The sequence below is a fragment of the Etheostoma cragini genome, chromosome 23, assembly GCF_013103735.1.
Source record: "Etheostoma cragini isolate CJK2018 chromosome 23, CSU_Ecrag_1.0, whole genome shotgun sequence".
Lineage (NCBI taxonomy): Eukaryota > Metazoa > Chordata > Actinopteri > Perciformes > Percidae > Etheostoma > Etheostoma cragini.
In genome coordinates, this window is record NC_048429.1 from 16311282 (window position 1) to 16335264 (window position 23983).

Consider the following 23983-nt stretch of genomic DNA (forward strand, 5'->3'; position numbering starts at 1 on the left):
GTGCAATTTCTTGCTCTCGTCTCAGGATCTTTCTCTCGCTGTGAAAATAATGTCATGGGTGGGGCCACGTTCCTATTGGCCGGTCGAGTGAGCGATCTGAATCATTAAACCATTAAAGGCCAAAAGGCTTTTAATTTTAAAGCACCATCTGCATGCAACCAGCTTCAGAATGAACTCCAGTTATCTCTCATTGTCTCATTTTATTCTTTTAAAGGTTTGTTAAAGGACCTTGCAGAAAGGCAGTCTGGATGTCTCTGTTTTTAAATTGATTTAGGATCCAGGTTTTTTATGATGACATTGTTGTTTGAATATGAGGGAAAGTGTGTTTATGTATTTGCATGTAAGTGTCTCTGTCTATTTGAAACGTGCTGCTGCCACTTGCCAGGACACTCTTGTAAAAGAGATTTTTAATCTTAAGGAGTTTTTTATCCTGGTTAAATAAAGGTTTGAATAAATGAATGAACACCATTGTCACCGGCGTAGATGCGCTGCCTTAGTTGAGCGCGGAAGCTAGCGTTAGCTAACTAGGAGCCAGCCTGCTTCCAAAAAAACACCCTTTAATTATCTTAACACTTTAACAGTCAAACTGAAACACTGACAAGACCCATTTCATGGTAATTTTAGAATAACCGAGGGGAAGAGATTATCTGGAAACTCCCAGAAGCATTTCCAGGTAGTATCTACACCACTGTTATTCTAATATTAACATGGAATAAAATAGAAACAGGTAGTTTTGTTGAGTTGGGAACCGGAGGGTTGCCGGTTCAAGTCCCCGTACGGACTAAAGTATGATGGTGGACTGGTAGCTGGAGAGGTGCCAGTTCACCTCCTAGGCACTGCCAAGGTGCAAGGCAACAGACCCCCAACTGCTCGGGGCGCCTTTCCATTGGCAGCCCCCCCCCCCCCCCCTCTGACATCTCTCCATTTAGTGCATGTATAGGTACTGAGCATGTGTGTGTAGTTCAGGCCTGTGTGTAATAACAAATGAGTGATAACATAGTAATTTTCCATTGCGGGATTAATAAAGTATACACTATCATCACTATTATTGTAAATATGACAGAAAATACGTAAAAAACATGTCCACTTTAAAGACATGCAGAAGAAATACAAAATTGTGCACTTTCTTATATCTTTGTTGCCCTTTGCTCAGTTCTTACTGGTTCATCCTTGCGTGTGTTACAGCAAAGGGGGAAAGAAATCTGCCCGGCATCAGAAATTGCTGTGTGGAGACAAAATACAGTAATGGAAAGCATCTCACTCAACCACCCGTCCTCAACAGCACAAAAAGACAGAACTAAGGCATGTGAGTGATTTACAAGAACCACTAAAGACAGAACCACAGAGGCCTGCGGGGGCAAGAGCAGCTACATGACATCAGCAACCAGCAGCAAGAAGAGCGTTCCATGTTACATTTACATTTTAATGTTTACACCGTCTGCATGACTCACAGCTTGAGACGATTCAGTAGTCACCTGATTGTCAGTCGCACTGCTCCGAGTTGCGTGCATAACATGTCATCACTGAAATATCTAATGGTAGGGTCCCGCCACCGTGTCTAACCAGTGCTTGCCGTGGCGAGGGATTGATCTTTGCATTCAATAACTTCAACCAACCGTGCAAGTGTGTTTGGCCATGCACTGAAAAAATAGAGAGGAAGAAACACTGACTCAAAGAGCTGAGAACAGGAGTTGGTAGTTTATATTTGTTCAGTTTGGCTTTTGGACTCATAATGTAATTATAGTAAAAGCAGTAAAAGCATACATTTTAATTAAACTTCAAGACAATCCATGTCACAAATTCAGCAGATTTTTTGAATTATCAAAATTAAACGGATGCAAACGGAGAAAGCGGTAAATGTAAATCATAGTAAGGTTCTCAGTGAAACAGAGACACAAATTAGGAAAAGTTAGAGGAGATGGTTTTATTTACTTTCTTGCTGAGAGTGAGATGAAAAGATCGATAACACAGTCACAGGGCAAAACAGGAAGTTACTCCTCCCCGCCAAGAAATAGTCCGGCATGTAACATTTAGCAGCGTTTTAACTTGGGATGTCCCAAGACAATCCATAGAATGGGTCTCCGAGCCGATATGGGCTTAACAAATGTCACATCAACATGATTATTGAATAAGATTGAGGCTGCTGATACCCAAATTCAATATCAATTCCTATCATTTCTTTCCATGTTTTACTGGCTGATGCCCCTGAAGCTGCCAAGTCAGTGTCCTGACTAATGGGACAGGAGGAAAGACAGAGAGAAAGATAAGGGGGGGAGGAAGGACTTTTTCACTGTTGGAATTCTATTGCATTGTTTATTAACTCCCTGACCAAATTTGTTAAGTGTTGACATGTGCCCACTTGACAGAGGCTTCCTCTACATCCCGCCCCGCCCCGCCCCCACCTTCTCCCTCACTCTGTTCTCTGTCTGTCTTCGGTTAATGTGCAGTCTTATATGGGGGTTTAGTGGCAAACCAAGGTGTTTTAACAAACCAAACAGCTCATAGTTGCTTCATTATCCATTGTTAGAGCCATTTATATATCGGAGTCTATCCATAAGGTTTTGAAAAGGAAGAAGATTAAAGTATGGCTGCTAATGTTAGTGCTTCTATTGCCTTTGAAACTAAATGGCTGGAGTTAGGCATTCACTTCTGAGGCCACAAGTTTATGCTGAAGTTTTGGGGTTATTAAGTCTGTGTGGTAACAAAACTGAAAGCATGCATACAACACAAACTTTTCTTCCGATTTATAACTAAAAACCAATGTTTGCTGACAAAGTTGCTGTTAACCTTGTTTTGAAGAAATGTTCTGTAACAGCCACTAAGTCAACATTTCGGACACCACAGCTTACTGGTTGTGCATTTGCAACATCTTCCCACAGCAACAAACCGACCATTGTGACGTTACACTTCCCTGTTATTGATCACTGCAGTTGGTCTGATTTCTAAGCTGGCATTCACTATTCTTATTCTACATCAGTGGGTCTTTCCATTTGAAATGAAAACTTATTATTTTTCAGAATAACTTTGCAGTAAAAACAAGGTGTTCAGTTGAACCCTGTTGACTTAATATACTTTAAAACTCTGCACTAGCTACATAACTAAAATACTAAAAGGCTTCAGTTTTTTTCAAGGTATCCCACTCTTTGTCACATTATTATATGACGATTAGCTAGCTCGGCTGACTCATGCAGTAAGTCAGTGTCCAAATGAGGTGATGCACTCAAGTAGTTGTACACATTCACACGTGCCGTGTGTATTTTCATCAGCACAATTATCATGGGACAATATCTGAAGCATCTAAGGACTGTGTTTCATGGTTCATTGTTCAATCTATAAATGTGGTTAAGCAGATATCTGTTAAAGCCAACTAAGTTCAGTTTTATAACTATACATACATTTATATGTGTGTGTGTGTGTGGACATCAGATAGAATGTACTTGCATTTACTTTTTAAGTTATTATTAAAACAGATCAATGAGCACCGGTCTTTAAGGCCATGACAGGAAATACATGGCAACATGACCTCAAACCCCATCAGGCAGCCAGTAACTGTTTGCCCGTCCTGCATACACATCGCGTCAATCCAATCACTAACAAAGCAGAGGAGCCTATCGCAATCAGTATCTTCTGACGAGCACAGTCTGGGAAAATAATTGATGCTGAATCTGTAATTGGACGAGAAGCTTTGCTGTGTGATATGTGCGCAAATGTATGTGTGCATCAGTCTGTGATTAAAGGGTTTGCAGTGTCATCTAGACCCAGAGGACGTAAGCAGAAACACCACCACTGAAATGAGAGGGAAATGATAAACAAATTAACAGTGCACTCTGTATGCATGAGTTGCTGCCCTTGGGCCTCAGCTATGCTGTCTTTGTGCCATTTTCACATCTTTTGAGCAAATACAGCCGCATAACCCAAGTGGATGGTTATACAGAGCTTTTGTTCCAAAACCAATGTCACCAAAGCACATCTTGTGTGTTGCTCTCTGTGAATCAAGCTATTGTGTTGATGATTTCGCTATAGCGACATTGTAGAGAACATCTAGTCAGTCCAAAAGTAGGGATCTTTCATCCTCAGGCGGTATTACCTAACTTCCTGGATCAGTTTCATCTGTCTGCATATGACATTTTCGTTGTGCATTGATGTAGCCAAATTCCTTGACTTTGTAGTTGTTTTTCAACACAAATCAGTTCAGCTTTACACCAAAACCTTTTAATTAGACATTGCAACAAGTTGCTCTGGATTAAAAGTGCACATATGTGATCAATCAGTCAATCACCTGTGAACTGAATCAGATTCATCTTAATATCACCAAATATAGTGAAAAAGAACTCCCCTTTTTTTCTTCCTGCAAAATGTTGAATGACTCATCTTGAACTCAGAGGCGTATACATTAATTTATCCAATCAAAGGTGATTTGGGGGAGTCTTCAACATAGCCTGCTGTTCATTTAGTAAATTATGGTCCCATTTGTTTTAAAATAGGGATGCTTTAGGGCATGGCATCACGCCAACCTCTAAATCAGGACAGCGGATGAGCCCGGCACTGTGTACATTAAAAAACAACAGTGAACTTGTTTCAGGTCACTGTTCGTAGTTTGGTTTTACAATTTAAAGTTAAATGGAGCATTTTGGTCGACTAAAAATAGTAGTTTACAAACCATGGGGTGACGTCACTGCTGCTGCATTCATTGTTCTACAGTTAATGGGCCCAGTAGGCAAGCTTTACATCATATAAAGCCCCACTTGAAAACCTGAGTTGCAGCAGCTATTAGCAACTTGATGGATGCAAGGTTTGTATGGATGTCAGATACAATGCTTACATTTCCAAACAATGTGGTTGAGGTCTACTTTTTTTACTTCTCCCTCTGCCCCCATCTCCGAGTCTAACAGTGAGGGTGAGAGAGGAGGCCAACGGTCCTCCCTACTCACCGCTGTATTTAGGTATATTTCTTAATTTCAGGTGAGGAGGTGCCCATACACTATACAACCGCACAGACCACAAACAAAACTCATCTTGCCTTTTGACACTAAAACATGTTCATTGGGTCTATTGTTACTGAATATGCATAACAAAGACTATTATAGAGTGCCCCACTAGAAATAAGGCCATCAATCCTTCTCCCATGAGTGACATTCTACATTACATCTACCTCCATTGAACAGTATACAGTTTTACAGACTGTTTGTGTGTGTGTGTGTGTGTACAACATGCAGTGGGATCAGTGATTTTCCATGTAGCCTCAAGCTGTTCAATTCTGAACACAAAAGGAGAGGCTTGCATCCTCTGGCACCTACAACACAGCTCACAATTTCAAATGTACATTGACGCATTAACATGTGGCGTTGCTAACTTAAGTGAACTCACATAACCCCTGGAAAGCTCATGGTTCAAGCGAGTCTACTTCTGTTTACCCGCGGCTAACCCCAAACGCTAACCCACCACCGCTTGATGGTAGGATTGATGCCATGCCGATTGTTGTACGAGGAGAGAAAGCGGTTGCCTTCCCTTTATGTCAGCAACATTCCCTGGCCGGGGCTGCGGCCACATCTTCCCCAAGACAGACCAGACCAGACCAGACCGACACACACACACACACACACACACACACACACACATACTGAATCCACTAATTTCATACAAAAACTTGCACGTACAAACAATACCAAACTCAATCCCAAACTCTGAGCTCCGAGAACCCTTTAGTGGCAGCGAGAAGATTTAATACTCTCATGTAGCTCAGCGTAAATTATTTCAGAAAGACCTAACTTTTAACCAGTAAATCAATTCAGCTTTTCTCCTAATAAATGTATTTCTTTGCTGTAAATAACTGTTGTATACATGCAACTAGTCTCTACTGATTTAAATATAGCCCAGCGTAAATTCTTAAGGAAGACCTAATTTAATCAATGATCTCTTCCTAAATGGAATCAGCTGTTTGAGGCATTCACCTTCCTGCTTAACCAATTAGAATCGTGCACAAATTGCAAGGGCCAATCACAGAGTCACAACCCTGCTTTAAATAAAAATCTTTTTCTCTCTGTGCCAATCAGCTGTCATTGCAGGCAAAGAGTGCAACCCTCAACCCCCCCTTACACCTCCAGTCCTCTACGCCAGCTGACCGGTCCAGAGCCTCCTTCGTTTTTACCACCGGTGTCTAGATTCCATTGAGGGGGTCTGATGGTTCTCTACCCCTATATAGATATACAAAATATTCGTATAGCAATGGAGTCTAATCGCCAAAGACTTTGTACATTTTGAGCTGTACAACTGTACAATAAACCTCACTTGTATTTCTGCAAACATGTCTCTCCTGATTGAAATGATGACATGTTGCATTGTGCAATGGACAAACATGCTGAGAGCAGATAAGAATTTTGCAAAGTCTTCAGGCTTTGCTACCTTCACATACTGAGAAAGATAGACAGCAGAAGGAAGCAACTAGGTTAACGCAATGTGTTCATGGGCCCTTGAACGCCCCCAAAAACCATACCAAAGATCCAAATGTAGACGTAATTCTAATTGTGACTGAAGCTCCCGGATGAAATGATGTGAGCCTATAATGTGGAGTAGTTTAGCCAAGAGAGAACAGCACAGTGCCTCACATACAAAAGAAAGGTAAGCTTGCAGAAACAAAGAGGAGCCCTGTAAAATGTAAATTACCCCCATTCATTTCCTACAATAGGTGTATGGATGTACTGTATGTGTTAAGAAAGCAGGCTGAGTGTGCCAAACCCTAAGGGAGTCGAAGTGAACATGCTGAATTCTGCTACATGCTCGTAATAGTAAAAAAAAGGAGAAAGGTTTAGTCACAAGGAAGAGTTTGGTTTTTTTCTACTTAGGTGGAGAGGGGATTCAATCCCCTTTACTCCACAGATCAGTCTTTTAATTGAGGTGGAGGCTTTTCATGTGAATGCTGCAGGCTTCTGGCAAAAGTCTATCTTCATCTCCCTGCAGTTAGTGTGTAATGTGCATGCTTCAGCACTTGCCTTCCCACTACAAGATCATTAAACGGCCATGCCATTCATCATGTCGGATTCGCTTCTAAGAGGTAGCATAAAAAAAGAAAAGAAAAAAAAGGTACGATACAAACTCAAAGTCTCCTTTATCCTGTGTTTAAGACACACCCGTTTCAATGTCAAACTCAGCTTAAAATGGGTGGGGAGATGAATAAGCCAGATGTAAATGAGACCCAAGCGCCTATATTTCTCTTTGCCTTACTGCCAGACTGCCACATTCAAACTGATGGGTTATCAATCTTGTAGCAAAATGACCTAAAAATGCAGATTCACACCATTTGTGTGGTGCACAGCGGCGAGTTTTCATATTAATACATTAAAATGAGTCAGCACTAAAGAAGGTCCATTTAGCCCACTAATCCTATTACACATGAGAGGAAGAAGATGCTCGCTGTTATCTCTTCCCAAGTCGAGTTTCATCTGTTCTTGTGTACGTTCAGCTGTAGCTTGTTCCTGTCACGTCGCTGGCATTTTGGACATCAAAGTAAAGACCCTGCCAATCAGAAGGAATGTAACAAGACTGCAGTCAGCACTTCTCAACTGCAGTAATGTGTTAACATCAGACTCAATGAGAGCCCAGCTGGTTTGGATCAAAACCACAGTTTGCCAGAGAATAGAAGTTTAGAGCATTTTATTGACACAATGACACTTTAAACCAAGCTAGATCTTAAAATTACTGCTGAGGCAGCCAGCCAGAGAGCACCAACCTCACTTTTCTTGGTTTTATTTCAGTTTTTGCACTGTGGTGGACAACATTATGTATTATTGGCAGTTTAAATCTCTAGATTGCCTGAGAAGATGTCGCTGCAGAACTAAAGAACGAGCCACCTCCCCCCCTCAGCTTCTCTCTCAGAGCTGACCAACAGTCAAAAAGAACATGTTTGCACTTAACAGCTCCATTTTCAGCAGACTGTCGATGTGTGGGATTGGGAGAATCTGAAGTGGGATGCTGCTGGCAAAGAAAACACACTGTTGGTTCTCTGAACCAGTAAAGGTTAGAAGAGACACCGGCCAATGAAGGCTGTGGCATGGTAAAGTGGAACTATGGCAGGTGTCAATAAGGATCTGATGGAATCGTGGGTTGTTGGAGCAGCTGTGAAAGGTTGGTATCACCAAACAAGCAGATTGGCAAGCGATGTTCAAGTCAAGCCCTACACATACTGTAAAAGAATGAAGCCAGTCACTTTCAGATGGTGAGGCAAAGCTTTTTAAACACTGGTATCTGATCGATACTTGGTGTCCCCAATAAACAAAGCCCAGGTATCCTCTCGGCATTGGGACCGAACAAGTTGAATCTAGGGTAATGGTAATTAATCGCAAGTTTTCAATGAAAATAAATGATACAAAAATGACTGTTCCCTCCAATATCGTGACTCATATTGTAATTAGAGATGGTCAGATACCATTTTTTGTTTCTTGATACCGATTATGATAATTGAACTCGCGTATCAGCCAATACCTAGTACTAATCCGATACAAGTGTGTCATATATTTTATCATGTTTTAACAGCTGTGTACTACTATCCCTGTATGGATGGGATATGATTTCTATCTTTGTTGTCAGTCTGGCTAAGGTTAAACTCTTTGGGAAACATGAACAAACAATGAACATTCTTTTATTATCCAGTTTGACAGTCAGTTATATCTGGAAAAGAACATAAATAAACTATTTTAACGTAGATTTTCTTTCTTTTTCTTCATTACGTGGTATTGGATTGGTGCATAAGCTCCAGTACTTCCCAATACCAGTGTTTTAGGCCATGTTGGAGGCAATACCGATACATCTCCAAATCGCAATGTCAGTCCAAACAAGTTAGAGAATTTCCTCATATCCCTCATCCCTAATCAAAACTGGGCTTAAGTTTAATTTGACTCAGCCACCTTACTTTCCCCTTACCTATTCCCTTCCACTGTGGCCTCACCTGGGGGAGTACTTCATTTTAAGGAGTGTAGCTCTTCATTTTCCACACCACCCTTACAATCTCTCATCGTATTGAGAATGTATCCACAGCTCGGGGCTGAAGGGCGCTATCTGTCATGACAAGTTCTTTCATAATCCTCATAGAGCAGCTTCACAGGCCATCAGTGTCATGAATCTCTCTGCCATGAGTACTCATTGGTGACAAATAATGCCCCTCATACCCTCTGTCTGTGTCTCTCATTATTCCCTATTCCCTCTGTGTGCAGAGACACGCTAGCCTCTCCCCTCTCTGAATTACAGAAGACACAACTGTTTTTGTCCTACACTCTCTGCTCTTTGATTACACATAACTTCTGACTTCTTTTCTTTTCTGGTGTCAAAACGGTTTGCAGTCAACTCTTTGAGAGCATCCGCATGTAGTTTGCAAAACAGAGCAGACTTTTATGGGTTGGCCCAGATTCACTGCAACAACGCATGACAATGCAGAAGAATATTCAGCTATTGATTAGTCAGTTTCAAGATAAACCAACTAGGAATCTGTTAGAGCATCAGATGGTGTACCTCCATGTATTTCTTAGGGTCCGATTAATCGGACGAGACTCCCCCACTAAAATGACAATGGAGCTAATCTATGCTGATGGGAGAACACGTTGCTGTCTCAATCAAGGCAGTTACAACCCTCGTCTGCGGAGGTTCGCCCTAACTCAACCCGACACTTTAAATGAAATATCTTCAGCAGTCATTGATCTCAGTCAAACGCTACCCTTGTGATCCAACACAGACACGACCCAAGGGCACGTAAAAAAAGTAAAATGAAAGCTGTGACACGAAAGAGAAGGAAGATGGAAAATGAGGAGAGATTGGAGGAGATGGGAGAGGAGAAACAAAGGTGTTACGTGTAACGCATCCAGGAGGCGAGGAGTGTTGGGAGAGAGTACAAGAATAGAGTGGACCAATTTAATGAAGAAAAGGAAGAAAAGGAGTGAGCGACAGGACTGGAGATTGAACGTACCATCAAAGCAGTGCAGAAGACTGGAAGGAGCAGGCAATGGGATCAACAGTGATAATGGAGAGCTATACTGAGGGACCAAAGCTGGAGATGCGGGTCCAGTCCCTCGGGGTTCACTATCACATTCGTGCAACACAACCAACTGCTTGCAATCAACCCCAATGAACTGTTAGACCCCGACACATACCGGCACCACATCTCATTAACGAAAAGCACATGCCAACTACCAAGTATCTTCTACTCATTTCAAACACGCTACTGCCACAGATGTTAATTGCATTACTTCCTTTGCAGCAGAGAATATATGAAATTACATATTTTAGTTACTACCAGGATGATCCTTTTTCCCCCCTAAACCTTACTATGGAGGTTTGTCTACAATTATTTTTGTTTTGTTTAACAGAAGACCCCTAAATTCTAAGTGTTAACCCTCTTATTTTCTTCCCATCAAAATTGAAAAATAAACAATTTTGTTAAGGCTTTTTTATCGATGTTTTAAACTTTTTCTTACATTTTTGTCCCATTTTTCAACACTTTTGACACTTTGTCCCCCTCCGATGTGTCACTTTTTACATTTTCAACGCTACGTAACACTAGCTTAATAACTTCAGTTTTACAGTTATTTTTGGAATGTATGGTCGATAAACCTCATTTACAGGAAATTGTACCTAATGTTTGAGTTAGAAAAGCAGAAATCAGGAATTCTTTAGACTTAAATTAAAGGAATGGTTGTTGATGTATAATCACAGACTGGAATATGTCCACTTTTACTCAGTACTATGGCAAAACCACTTCAATTTTTTTTTCAAATGCTATAAAATTGAATAAGACACCCCAAAATGAATGAAAGTAGAAATTTTACTTGCCAAATGGCTTTGTGTGGAATCAATCATGTTATTTTGGGTAATTACAAAGAACATTGATATAGGAAAACGGGTTAATTTGACCTGAGGACAACATGAGGGTTAAAAGCTGCCTAAACACAAAAAGCGTACAAGAACTTTGCATGGATTAAATATTCTTTTGAATCTCACAAAAAAGCAGAAAACAGTCATAGATCAAAAGCCTCAAGCCAGAGCCATAGAGAAGATGACATTAGTCAATTCAACAAGCGGCTCTACTGGAGTTCAAAGACAAGACCACATTCAAACAAGGCTGAGACAAAGTAAAGACACAAACACAGCGAATAAAATGTCATCCCCACAAATGTGCTGGCTTTTTTTGCATCAACTGCGTTAAAGGAGTGTCTTTACAACATTAAAAGAAAATCGCCAGATCAGAGACGAATACAAAGTCAAAACCTATTAAGCTTCAAATAGAGCACATCTGAAATTCAGAAGTGTAACTTGAATGGGGGGGGAAAAAATGTTCAGACTGAATGTTCAGACATATTGGAATGCGTGTGTTAGCGTGTGGTATGCGTTTCTAAAATAAACTGACCATCCATTGCATGCCCTAATTAATGCTAAGCTAGGGTACCGCTATAGTTGTTTTCTTTGCTAACTTTAAACAGGGAAAACTAGAAAGCTGAGCTAAATTGACAATCCAACACAGAAAAGCTAACAGTAATGTTATCAGTTAGACAGCGGTGGCAGTGAAAATGAAATAAACTTAGTTTCACTTCACACAACTGGAATTAGGAATATAATTGCATTTGATTTAAATCAAACACATTAGCTGACGGTTGTAATAAGATATTTTATTTTTAAAGTTAGAGCCCTAATCTACAAGTGGGGTTAGGTCACCTCTGCCGAATGGCTCCACAGTGTTTTAAGGTTTTCAAAAGAATGAACAGAGATACAGGCTATCTACATACTGTCACATACGATTTGAATGCTAAATGTACATATAAAGCTGCTTAGATTAGTTGCTTAGTTTAAAATTGATCTGCAAATATTTTGATAAATGTCATGTTTCAGCCATTTTATTTTTTAGCTTCTGGAGTGTTTTCATATAGGACAAGCTTTGGCTCTGGGACTTTTGGTAAAGAAAACAACAACAAAAAAACACAAAGACATCTCTGTGGGCTCTAAGAAATTGCAAATGTCATTTTTTGACATTTTTAGACATTTTATGGACTAAACGACTAATCAATTGTTCTTTAAAACAATTGGCAGAATGATAATCAAATTGATCCGCAGTTGCAGCCCCGTAAATATAGACCACAGAATATGCAAATTTGAAATCTAGTGTGGATAAAAAAAATATAACAAGTTAGAGTGGAGAAAAAGTCTTAAAAAGGGATAAGCAGAAGAGAAAAATGTAATCATCTGAAGCTAGAAAAGACCAAATACATTGCAAACACACTGGACCCAAAATACTGCAGTCCTTTAAAAGCACTGATAAATAAAAATGACTTGGCAACCACACAGCATACCTGCTGGCCTTCAGAGCAGCATTCACCACAGTTAATGACTTCTCTTGGGCTAATCAAAGTGCTTACTGAGGCAACTTCAATCACCCTACCAGACCACATCTACCCCCAACATGACTACAGAGTGCTGGCACGCCATCACGACTGCCTGTACTGGGTTGATGGTGAGCGAGGCTTAGACAAATCTCTCTGGTAAGGTTATTAGTATTCCCTGGGGATGAAATCCTGAGCCCTCTCAATTCTGCAGCTTCTGGTTGAATGAATGAGAGGGTTAACCCTATCAATGGGCCCACTGCCAGCTCTGGTCTCACACTGGTCCTGTGGGATGGGACACCAGATGCCGCAGCATCTCACTTGTTACACAATCACGGAAATAACTGGAGGGCCTGACTTGGGCGTGTAATTCAATTAGGGCAATAAAGAAGTCATTATTATTCTCTGGAAACAATATAAAGAGAGGAAAATGGCGGGAGCTACAGCTTTCTTGCAACCCGTAAAATCTAAAGAAGCTTAACCCCTGTATGGTATTCAAGTCAAATTGGGCTATTTCAAATTTTTACAAGAAGAAAAATGTTACAAGTTACATTTTTCTACCTGAAAATCGGCTTACCTTATTTTCTGGGATAAACATGTATTCATGACTGAATTCAGAAAATTAATCTGGATATGACCACTAATGTTTTTCACGCAATGGATTTTAAACACAAATTATAACCTTATGACAAAAAAACAAATCACATTTCCATTTTTAATTGTGTGCTAGTAGAGACTGATTGCATCCCCTAAACATATATGTACTCGCAATTGTTTGAAATTGAGATAAAGACAATATTTGCTAATGCATTATGAAGTAAAATTTTATTTCAGAATTGTTTTAAGTCACGGGACCCGAGGAATCTGAGAAGGTCCTGAAAGTGAAGACAATACAAGGGTTGAGAAATACGCCCATGGCTAAACTTTTGGAAAATTGGGGTCTAATTCATTCCAAGCAAGATGAAAATTCTGAACACTTCTCCAAGAAATTTTAGTTTACAGTTACCGCGTGATTTTTTCTTTTGTAAATCTTCTCTGGCATTGCAATATTTGTATGGAGACTAAAGTTTGCTATATTGATATGCAATCCATTTCAGAATTTACTATGGAATTTTTGGTTTTGTGACATTCGGTTGCATTGGTTTCTTATCTGATGACTCTTTGAATCAAATCTATGCTACAAGCCTGAGGATCTATTCTGCCATCTATTATTAAAAAAAGGTTCCAGGCATTCAGGAGAGCAGGCTGTGAATGATACTAAATAGATTCGGATGAGCGCTAATCCATCAGACCTCGGACAATGGCTTCCCAGAGGAAACATTTCAATAACAGTAATGGTAAAACCCATTTAGGACCTACCTAGGAGCATCCTCAGCCTAGAGGCATGTCCAGACGTTATAAAGGGAGCAAAAGGCAGTGGGCTGGATACAGCTGACCATGCGGTCTGGAGGTCTACAAGTGCACGTCTACTGCAGCTTCACATAAAGTTTGTCATTACCTAGGGAGGCAGACCCACACAAAAACCCAGGGATATAGCCCACTGAAGGGTGAAGTGCACCAGTTTACTTCTCTGAATAATAAGTTTAGCTGCTTAAAAACTAGTGACGCACCAGTAAGCAGTATCACATTGACCAAAGTGATATGAAAATAGGGTTTTTGCAACCTAGTTTATTTTTAAAAGCACGACTCCTGTTAATTGCCTAATCATTATCACCAACCGTAAGACTCAGTTAGTCAGCGTTATTTACACCCAACAACCCAGTAACACTCACTGAAAACAACGCGTTAAGATGCGTCCAAGCGCTCCTGCAGAAATAATTATCACTTTCCCGTGCATCACCATAAACCGTCTTGTTGATCTGACAGCACCTTGCAGAAGCGGTGTGTACATATTTGACACCCAACACCCAGTCACACTCATTTAGAGCAGGTGCAGTCCCTCTGGAACAATCCATGTTGTGCTTTCCCTTTGGTTCATTCCCACAAGCCACTCTTAGCGCTTTATAACAAAGCGACAAAACACTAAGTGTACAAAAATCACACGTTTCTCATGTCAAATTGATGGGAAATTGTCTTACCTGGTACCTAGCAGCTGAAGAAGGGAGTCTCTCTCTCTCTCCACTCTTCACCGCAGCTCTTTTTCACACAAGCAGACCAAGGCGGCTTTTCAAAGGACGCACGGCGTCGGGTACAGCAGTTTTAGCTCTCCTTAAAGATGTTTCTAGAGAGCGGAGAGGTCGCAGGTGAGCCCGGGTATCTGCGGGAGAAAAAGCTCTTTTGAGGCTGGAGAGAAAGCGGCAGCAGCCTGCAGACATCCGAGCGCCAAGCCCGTTGGAGCGCTCAGCGGGGGAGTGCAGAGGCTTCGCCGGACACCAGGTGGCGATGTAAGCACTCCGAAACCATGACAGGGGGTAACCTGTAGGAAGGGTGCTCCATGGGCTACTGGGGCACCTGGGACCGAGTAGAGACGACCACAGAGGTCCTAAAAAAGGATTAATGGGATTAAAAAGGGAAAAAAAACACTTCGAAATGTAGACTTACAATTAAAGGGTTCTGGAATGGTTGGTTCAAGAGGGTCCGAAACGTCCCACAGAAAGGTTCCAACTCCTACAATGCACGAGACTTTACACTATGTTGGGACTTCTGCAGGGAGGCGAATCGATTGCTTTAGTCTGAACATCTAAAAGTGATAAGGTATAAATAGCCAATACTAATAAAATAAAATATAAGTATTTTTTTTGTAATGAGAAGTGTATTGTGCAAGTTTGTAATTCAGGAAGATGACCTCTTCTCTAAACATCCACTGCAAAGGATTTAGATGAACTATAAAGTACAAATGGCAGAATGTATAAAATACTCATTCCAATGCCTTAATACAAATCCTACTTAACGCTTGTGTTGTCTTCCAGTCAAAATTGAAGATCAACACTTTTGTTGAAGCTTTTGATCAATGTTTTTAAGTTTTTACTACGTTTATGTCCCTTTTTCAACACTGTTGACGCTTTTTTCAATGTTTTTTTTTTTTTTTTAAAGTTTTCAACCCTATGTAACACTAAGATATCAACTTTAGTTTTACAGTTATTTTTGGAATTTATGTTCAATAAACCTCCTTTATAGGAAAATATACTTAATGTTTGAGTTAGAAAAGCAGAATTTTGTCGTAGAGAAACTTACATATGTTGGTAAAGGGAAACATAATACTTTTGTAAAGATTTGGGGCTCATTTGTGCAGTTTCTGGGGGGGCTTATTGCGGCTTTGTAGTCCACCCGTTTCTTTTTTCTTTTTTATCTAATTTTGATAAGGTCACTCGCTGTTTGGTGTAGGGTGAACTGTTACAATCATATTTTGGAAGCTGTGAGCATTCAGCACGCACAGTATCCATCTTTGCATGTTTGTCACTCCTTAATATTCTTCTTTTTTTTCTTAAATGCAACAATGGGAATCAGTATGTTACCATTAGCAGTAAAACATACCACTAACATTACTGCATTTGGAATATCTTCAAATGCCTATTTGTATTTATTGATGAGCCTTGTTTTGTTTTGCTGTTTTAAATTGTTGAAATGTAATTGGAAAAACTCAAAAGCATTTGTAACATATGTCAACTTTTACTCAATAATACTTCAAAACAACTATTTTTTTAGAAAATTTTTCTTCTCTTCAAACGCTATAAAATTGAATAAAAAAAAACCAAAATTAATGAAAGTAGAGATTTGCACTTGCCAAAGAGCGTTGTGTGGAATCAATCATGTTATTTTGAGTAGTTAAAAAGAACATTGATACAGGAAAACGGGTCAATTTTACCCGAGGACAACACAAGGGTTAAGTACAGAAGTCCTATCAGCAAAGTGTACTCTAAGCATCAAATCTAAAGGTGTGTATTCTCTTTTATGTATTTTTATGATGTGATGGAGATAGATTTTTCGTTTTATGCAATGCTATTTTCTGAGACTAAACCACCGAATGAATGAATGAGCAATTTAGACATTTAAGAGACCATTTTGCTATCTGTTCAGAAATGTCTGACTGGAGAGGGGTGTTTTTCTACACATTGGTATATGTATATAAGTATGAACAAAAAGCTCAAATTTAACTCAAGAAAATGTAGACTAAATCAGGATACGATTGATAAACTGAACAATACCTGTCGGTGTTTTGGTTTCAGAAAACAAACACTGATGGTACATGTTACATTACAACGTGGAGATGGAATTCTGGCTAAACAAGCCAACCAAAGCCTAGTTAGAAAATCTGCATAGAATAGTTGCAAATGGTGTCTTGTCACCCACGTACGGTGGTGTGTGTAGCATGTCTCGCTGCCACTGTGGGTTACCCTCCGCACACCTCACAGACAAAAGAAATCGTCTTTATTTTGACTGCTCACACAGTATAAAAATGTATTTCCAACCTTACAAACCATGCACCTCTGTCTGCCCCGTGGTCCCATTGCTCACAATTTTCTAACAGAACAAACAAACAGTTTCCTGGCTCTGTGGTGGGAGCAAGGCCTCCAAGGGTCCAGCATGCTACAGTTTATAGAGAGCTAAGACAAAAACTGTGAATTCTCAAAGGATGTTAACACAGCCTTGATTTCCTTACTCCTGAAAAAGGATAAGGATCCTACAGAGTGTTCTAGCGATTGGCCTTGCACTTTCTGCACAATTAAAGCTCAAGGTACATTTCTTCATATGATCTGGGAGTGCTCTCCTGTTGGTCAGTTCTGGAACAATATTGCATTACAAATTTCCACCTTGTTTAATGTTACTGTGCCTGTTACTGTCAATGGTTTGATTTTAAATGCCCTGTCAGCCTTTCAGCGCTCTAAAGCTAAAAAACGTGGTGTGTTTGCTGGGCTAACAGCTGCTAAGAGGATGATTGAAACCCGTTGGAAGCCACCTCATGACTTATCTGTTCATTCGTGGATCCTTTATTTGGTTGTCACGTACATGGAACTTTCAACGGCTCGTGTGGGTGGAGCCCCGGTGAAGACTTTAGAGACTTGGAGTCCTTGAAAGCAATGCTGTAGTCTTTTCTTTTGTTTGTGTGTGTGATTGGTCACTTGTCTTGTGTCTGTCTGTGTGTGTGTCTGTTTTTGCATGTGTTGTTTTGTCTCTCTGTGATTTTCTGGTCCTGGGACACATTCCTGTGTGCCATTGTGTTGTTTGTAACTGTTTGTGAATGTTATGCTTAAATATTTTTCTGTTTATAGAAATTTAAATTTAAATTTGATCACAAAAAAAAAGAATCACCTGGCACTGCTCTCATCCTCTATCCCCACTCCTCTCTCCACTGCAGCTGGTTGCAGACCACGCCCACCTCCACAGGGTAAAATCCAATGGTTCCCAACTTTTACCAGGGTGCTTTGTTTGCCTGAACCTCAAATAGGACTCAAGCCCCAAACCCATGGTCGGCAGTGTCAAAGTCCTGCACTTTGTACATGTATTTCAACCACCTCCTTCAATGCATCACTTGCTAAACTAGAAAAAAAGGAAGGTTAGCAGGTGTAGTTTGTTGAGTTTGCTGAGTAGTTAACAACTGCATACATGTTTGCAAAATATTCACTCAGTAACATCACGTGACAGACATGTTGTGCTCTGATAGGCCAAAGGTTGGTTCAATTGCATGCAGGCTTGATTGCTTTTCTTATACTGGGTAGCTCAGATGTTACAGAGTGAATATTCAATTTGAAGAGTTCGATCCAAATTTGTGCAATCAAATTTGACAGATGTTTTCTTTGAAAAATTGCAACTTTAAATTTGAGATCTGAATTTGCGACCATTGAAAAATTAAGATTTTTAAAATGGAGATCAAGAATTTTAATGTTTAAATTTCAAAGAGGTGAATTCAGAAAAAAACAAATCCGACATGTGGTTTCCGAAGTAAAATAATTTCAAAGAGGTGAATTCAGAACAAATAAATTCAGATATAATGTTTTTCAAAATAAAACATTTCAACTGAGTATTCAGTGGCTGTTAAAGTTCAAAGACTCATGTGACTTATTCGCTTCCATACAATGTACCAACATTGAATGTCTGACTAAATCACACCACTAGAGGGAGCAAAATAGGCAGTCACTAGTTTCTGCCTCTTCAAACACAGCAATCTGAAAGGTCTAACTTTAAGGGTGATAGCCTAATGCTAGGTGCTGAAAGTGTGTGAGGGGGTAATAAGCACATTCTTATCATCATGCATGTGTGTGTGTGGTTTCAATAAGTCCTGTAATTGGAAACTTTACTGATTGCATGGCAACCATCCCTGTCATCTCCTCATCACTCATGTCTACCCCATGAAGAAACCAATCAGCAATGTCTTTGTCTTTCCGAAAGCCAATCAAATGTACTATGCTGTTTTATATTTTGCATCTTGTCAGAGTTTTTTAATTAGATTATTACTAAATGGGGAAAGAGAACATGTCTTTCAAAGCAGTGGTACACACATATGCACTTGAACCTCGATGCACAAACATAGGCTGGTATCAAACAACTTTTTAGGACTATGTTATCTCTGATATCAGGTGGAATAGAGTTTATTTATAGATGCCCTGTTAGACTTTGCTGTAATTTCTACAGTTACCACAGGAAATTTGCCCAGGAAAATACCATCATTTTCTTTTCTGGTTCATTACTGTAATGAACATTGCATTATGGGTATCAACATTTCATTTACAGTGATTTACTGTATATTTAGAATTTGCGGTATCTCTACAGAGAGTATACAGTATAACCCTGAGACCTGTCTACCAAACTTGAGTCACCTACAAAGCAACCAGCATTGTGGGTGACCTCAGCCCCCCCTTACACAGCCTCTTCACCCCTTCCCCCCAATCAGGATCAGCAATTCAACTCTTTAGTTCCTCTACACTGTAAGGTTTTGCCTTAGATTTGCACTATTTTTAATTTATTACTGTATTGTATGTATTGTTTTATATATATTACTTATCTTTCTATCATTTTTATTGTATGTATTTCTGATCTTTTTGATTATACTTTTTGAACGTGCCCTAATTGCACCGTTGGTCGGAGAGAAACTTATTTTCAATTGTTCTGTATATCTGGGGCATATTGCAGAATTGACAATAAGTTGACCTGATGTGACTTGAAGATGCCCGTGATAAACACGGTGAATGCAGCACGACAAAAGCAAGACAAAATTGCTTCAATGATAATTTATTAAACAGAAAAGAGTAGAAAGTATTACAGGTGGAGGTTTAACGTGTATGACATTATTAAAAGGTATATATTTAATGCGTCCATGAAAAATATATAATAAATAAATATGTAATTTACAGCATATCAAGACATTTCCGCATAAAACCCATTTTTAAGGATTGGTTAGACAGTTTTGTGCATTGATGCTATGTTGATGCTAAGAAAAGGTCATATTGCATCCAAACCGCCTTAATTTTAAACTTTACCAATATACGTTAAAGCCCAAAAACCAGGAAATTAATAAATAGTTACAGCTTTAAAAATAAAAATACATCTCATTTGAAAATGTACTACCCATTTAATAAGCTAAAGAAATGATAAAATGAATCTTTACATAGATTGTTGCACCCTAAGCATGTGCCATACCAGTGGCATTAGCTAGTGCACTTCATGACCACGCCAGAGTTGGTAACAGCCCAAAGCGTGCCCAGGTCATAGCTCACATGACGGACTGTCATGGACATTGGGACAGGGACCCATTTTTTGCCTTCCTGAAGCTGACTGGTGATGCCAACTCTGTTGAGAAAGAAGCCAGAGAAATCTATAAAACCATGATCTTAATTTAACCTAATTCTTTTCAAGCTTTTACCTGATTTGGTTCCGATTTTGTAAATGTGAAAGCACATATAGTTATAATTATACATTGACCAAGTGTTGCAAATAGAGGCCACACTTTTAAACTTGAACCTTATTCCACAGGTGGAAGTGATAAAGTTGGCTCATAGAGGGAGTATGAGTGTTCATTTTGTACTCTAAGCAATTTAAAGAAAGAGATGCAATAAGTGGAGGTCAAATTTTAAAAAATAACCGACTGCATAGCAGTTACACGACTGTAATCTTAACATCATGTTGACTTTTAACACTTTTAAATTAGTGCACACACATGCAAGACATAACAGGTTTTACAATGATAAATTATAACTAATGTGATAATAAGGGTTTTTTATATTTTTTTATCAGGAGTACTACTGTTAATGTTCTTGCTATATGTATTATACATACTAACATACATACATACATACATACACATACAGACCTGGACTTGCACTGACACTTTTGACTGTTAATTTATGGTTAACGTCCTTTTACAGCCACATTTTATTATTGTTTTTATTATAATTTATATTGTTATTATTGTTATCTCTATACTGTATTTCTTGCTAAAGCGAAGGCTGGAAATTTCAATTTCCCTGGAGGAGTCATCTCAAAAGGATTAATAAAGAGAAGTCTAAGTCTACGTCTTAGTCTAACATGTTGTGGATGATTCAGGTTGTAAAGAAAAAGAAACTGGCTTACCTTTGGTAGATTTTTCCGTCTTTTGTCACTCCAAACACACTTCCGTCAGTCCCCACTTCAACCATTTTCATGTATAGCCCTGTCACTTGGGTCCAGCCCGAGGTGTTGCAGTTTTCTGTGTTTACGTTCTGTCATAGGAAGAATACATGGAGTTGTCATGATCAATAAATAAATATGGTTAATGTGTCTTAAAGTAACACCAACATCAAAAGTTAAAAGACACAACATTGCAATAGTGCTGCAGTATCCAACCTTTGCGACGTAGACCCGATAACTCCTGTCGACGCCCCAGCATCCAAATTTGGTTCCACAGCTGTAGTACCTCATCTTCTTTGCTAGGGAGCTCCACCTCAGAGAGCCAACTCCGCTGTAGGTCAAAGCATTGCAACCACTCAGACAGTAGGTGTTTTGGTTGTTAGGCTGTACACCCACAATGTGATCATTACCTCCAGCATCCACCTGCTGCAAAGACGCACCTGAAGACAGAGAGGTACGGAAAATTTAGTCAGCATACGTCAGTGGTGGAATTTTACTAAGTATATTTACTCAAGTTCTCTACTTAAGTTCACATTTGAGGTACTTTGCTTGAGTCTTTTCTTTTCCTGACACATTTCCGAGAGAAATGTTGTACTTTTATCTGACAGCTTCAGATACTAGTTACTAAGCTACTAAATTGGGATTGTTTCACACCAAACACAATGTTCACACCAATGTTTTGTTAAAAACAAAACTCCCCAATCTACCCAACAATATAACGGCCTACAAGTCCGTCTTTTAAAAAAACACCATTTTCAAAACACCATTTTCAAAACACCATTTTCATTTCCAGTTTCCATAATGGGAGGATTATTCTGCATTGAGTACTGTTTCTTAGTACTGCAATGATGATATTATACAGTAAATGAAACAGAAGTAATCCCATTCAGACTGAATTTGTCCATGTGGAAGTAAAAATAACGATGAAGACAATTATAATAGTTACCACTGGAGCATTGAAAGTTGCCAGCTACAAATTTGTAGACCCTGTTTGTGGTGTCACATCCCCAGAGTCCTGCAGGTCCCACTGAGACATGCTTGAATCTGATCGTGCTCAGTCTCTGCCATTGCTCTCCAATCAGGGAATATGCGATGTTGAGGTTGTCTCTTGCAACCACATTCCCCAACCCGGCGTCAATTTGTTGAGCATTAAGTAGCTTTGGAGCATAACTGCAGTACCAGGCTGTAAAGACAAAGTAAAGTTGTTGTTGATTTTCTAAAAGATTAGTCATTTATTGTCATTTGCACAACATTTACAGAGAAGCAGTCATTGGCAATGACAATCTCAGGCTCAACTTTAACACTACAATACATACAAATACAATAATATAGATGTGTGATGGACAATAATTGTAAATTCATTCACAGAATAATTATGTTGATGCTTAATAACAAGTTATACATATATACAGTAGATATTAGAGCCTGGGTCTGACCGAGGTATCTGCCTAAAAGGAAGTTTTTCCTCGCCACTGTTGCACTGTTGCTTGCTCTGGAGGAGACTACTAGAACTGTTGGGTCCTTGTAAATTCTGGAGTGTGGTCTATCTGTAAAGTGTCTTGAGATAACTCTTGTTATGAATTGATACTATAAATAAAATTGAATTGAATTGAATTGAATATTGGTGATGTCAATTAAAGGTGTTATTTACGGCGTTATTGAAAACCCACTGTAAAGGAGTTCATTATTGTAACGTTCTTTTTGGCCTAGCAAACTTTGTAGTTTTTTTTCACACATGCTGTTGCATCAACTAGTAATGTTAGAAGAACTACAACACCACACCGGATCTAGCACACTTGCCAATGAGTAGTAGCTTTGTGTTAAGTTTTGAGTGGATGGGGAGCGTGAGATGCCAAAATGGATGGCAATAAGATTATGAATGCAAATTTTCTTTTTTAAAAGTTATCAAATGGTTCCATTGAAAAGAATCTGACAACCCGGGGAGAATCTGAGTGTTTTCTTGTTGTGAACTGAGCTGTGAATCCTCGCAGCATGTTCAGTCTGAAATGCCACATGATGGTGGGTCTCTGACTGCTATATTTGGGGTTGTTTTTTTGATTATTTTTGTTTTTTGTGTATATATGTAAAGGGTAAATAGTAACTGGGACTGTAAGTATTGTATTGCACATTTCCATTAAAAATATTTTGAAAAAAAAAACTAGAAAGAGTGTCTTCTCTTCAAACTTCCTTGCAATAGAATTGCACAAACATTTTTGAAATTAGTGCTGAAATTCCAAAGAAAACTGAGAAGGTAAGCTGTTGGATTCCCTTTCCTTTAAAGAGCAAAAAACCTTCAACTACCAGATTGCACTATGCTGTAACGGACATACATCATACAGTTGAGTAGTTTTTTAAAGATATTCATCTAGTACCATTTTATGAGAAAGTGAGTTAAAACAATGTTGATTGAGCACATGACCCACTGCATTTGCTGCTTTGTCAAGTAGTACAATCTGACTGTCTGTGGCTACTTTCCTGCCCTAAATTCATATTCAGTACACAGTAAGAGAGGCTTTTTACGTCAATCAGCAGCGATGGGTCTCTCCTCGTCTGCCCAGGTGTACATTGCCAGTGCTGGTTATGCTGTGTTTGAATCTACTACAAAATTGGAAACTTTGACGAGGAAAGACGCAAAAAAGCGGTACGTTAAACCGGCTAGACGGTCCATTTCATTAATACTAAGACAAAATGGTGGACCGAAATTTGGGTCTAACAGAAGACTACATTATGTACGAACTTTTTTTGTTTGCTACGTCTAGTGTTTTGTGTTACTCCAAGAGTTATTTTTAGCACAAATACTAAGAACCCAGTTGATGGCAGTATTACCTTTCAAAACTGGTGAAACTGGTCCACCTGGTTGGCATATTTCCCCAGATTGATGTGGTTGCTGAGGTTTTACTGGTGTCTTTGGATTTTCTGGTTGTTTAAGTGTTACTGGTGTCCGAGGATTTGCTGGTTGCTTAGGTGTTACTGGATTTTCTGGTTGCGTAGGTGTCTCTGGAGTGTCGGGTTGCTTAGGTGTCTCTGGATTGTCTGGTTGCTTAGGTGTCTTTGGATTTTCTGGTTGCGTAGGTTTCTCTGGATTG

The 23983-nt window shown here is 39.4% G+C and overlaps 1 protein-coding gene and 1 long non-coding RNA gene across 2 annotated transcripts in view; one reads left to right on the top strand and one right to left on the bottom strand.

The window, feature by feature from the left end:
- The first annotated feature begins 650 nt into the window (after positions 1 to 650).
- On the top strand, positions 651 to 19055 carry LOC117938915. The gene is made up of 3 exons (XR_004655500.1): positions 651 to 735; positions 4385 to 4386; positions 19045 to 19055. It is a non-coding gene; the product is annotated as an uncharacterized LOC117938915 (long non-coding RNA).
- Positions 19056 to 19939: 884 nt separating this feature from the next.
- The window catches only part of LOC117939085 (fish-egg lectin-like), an 11349-nt gene continuing 7305 nt past the window's right edge, over positions 19940 to 23983 (bottom strand). The window contains exons 2-5 of the mRNA XM_034864130.1: positions 21844 to 22080; positions 21114 to 21337; positions 20862 to 20989; positions 19940 to 20081 (exon numbers count right to left, since the gene is read on the bottom strand). Of these exons, the coding sequence (XP_034720021.1) occupies positions 19940 to 20081; positions 20862 to 20989; positions 21114 to 21337; positions 21844 to 22080 (731 nt within the window). The remainder of the gene's footprint in view (positions 20082 to 20861; positions 20990 to 21113; positions 21338 to 21843; positions 22081 to 23983) is intronic.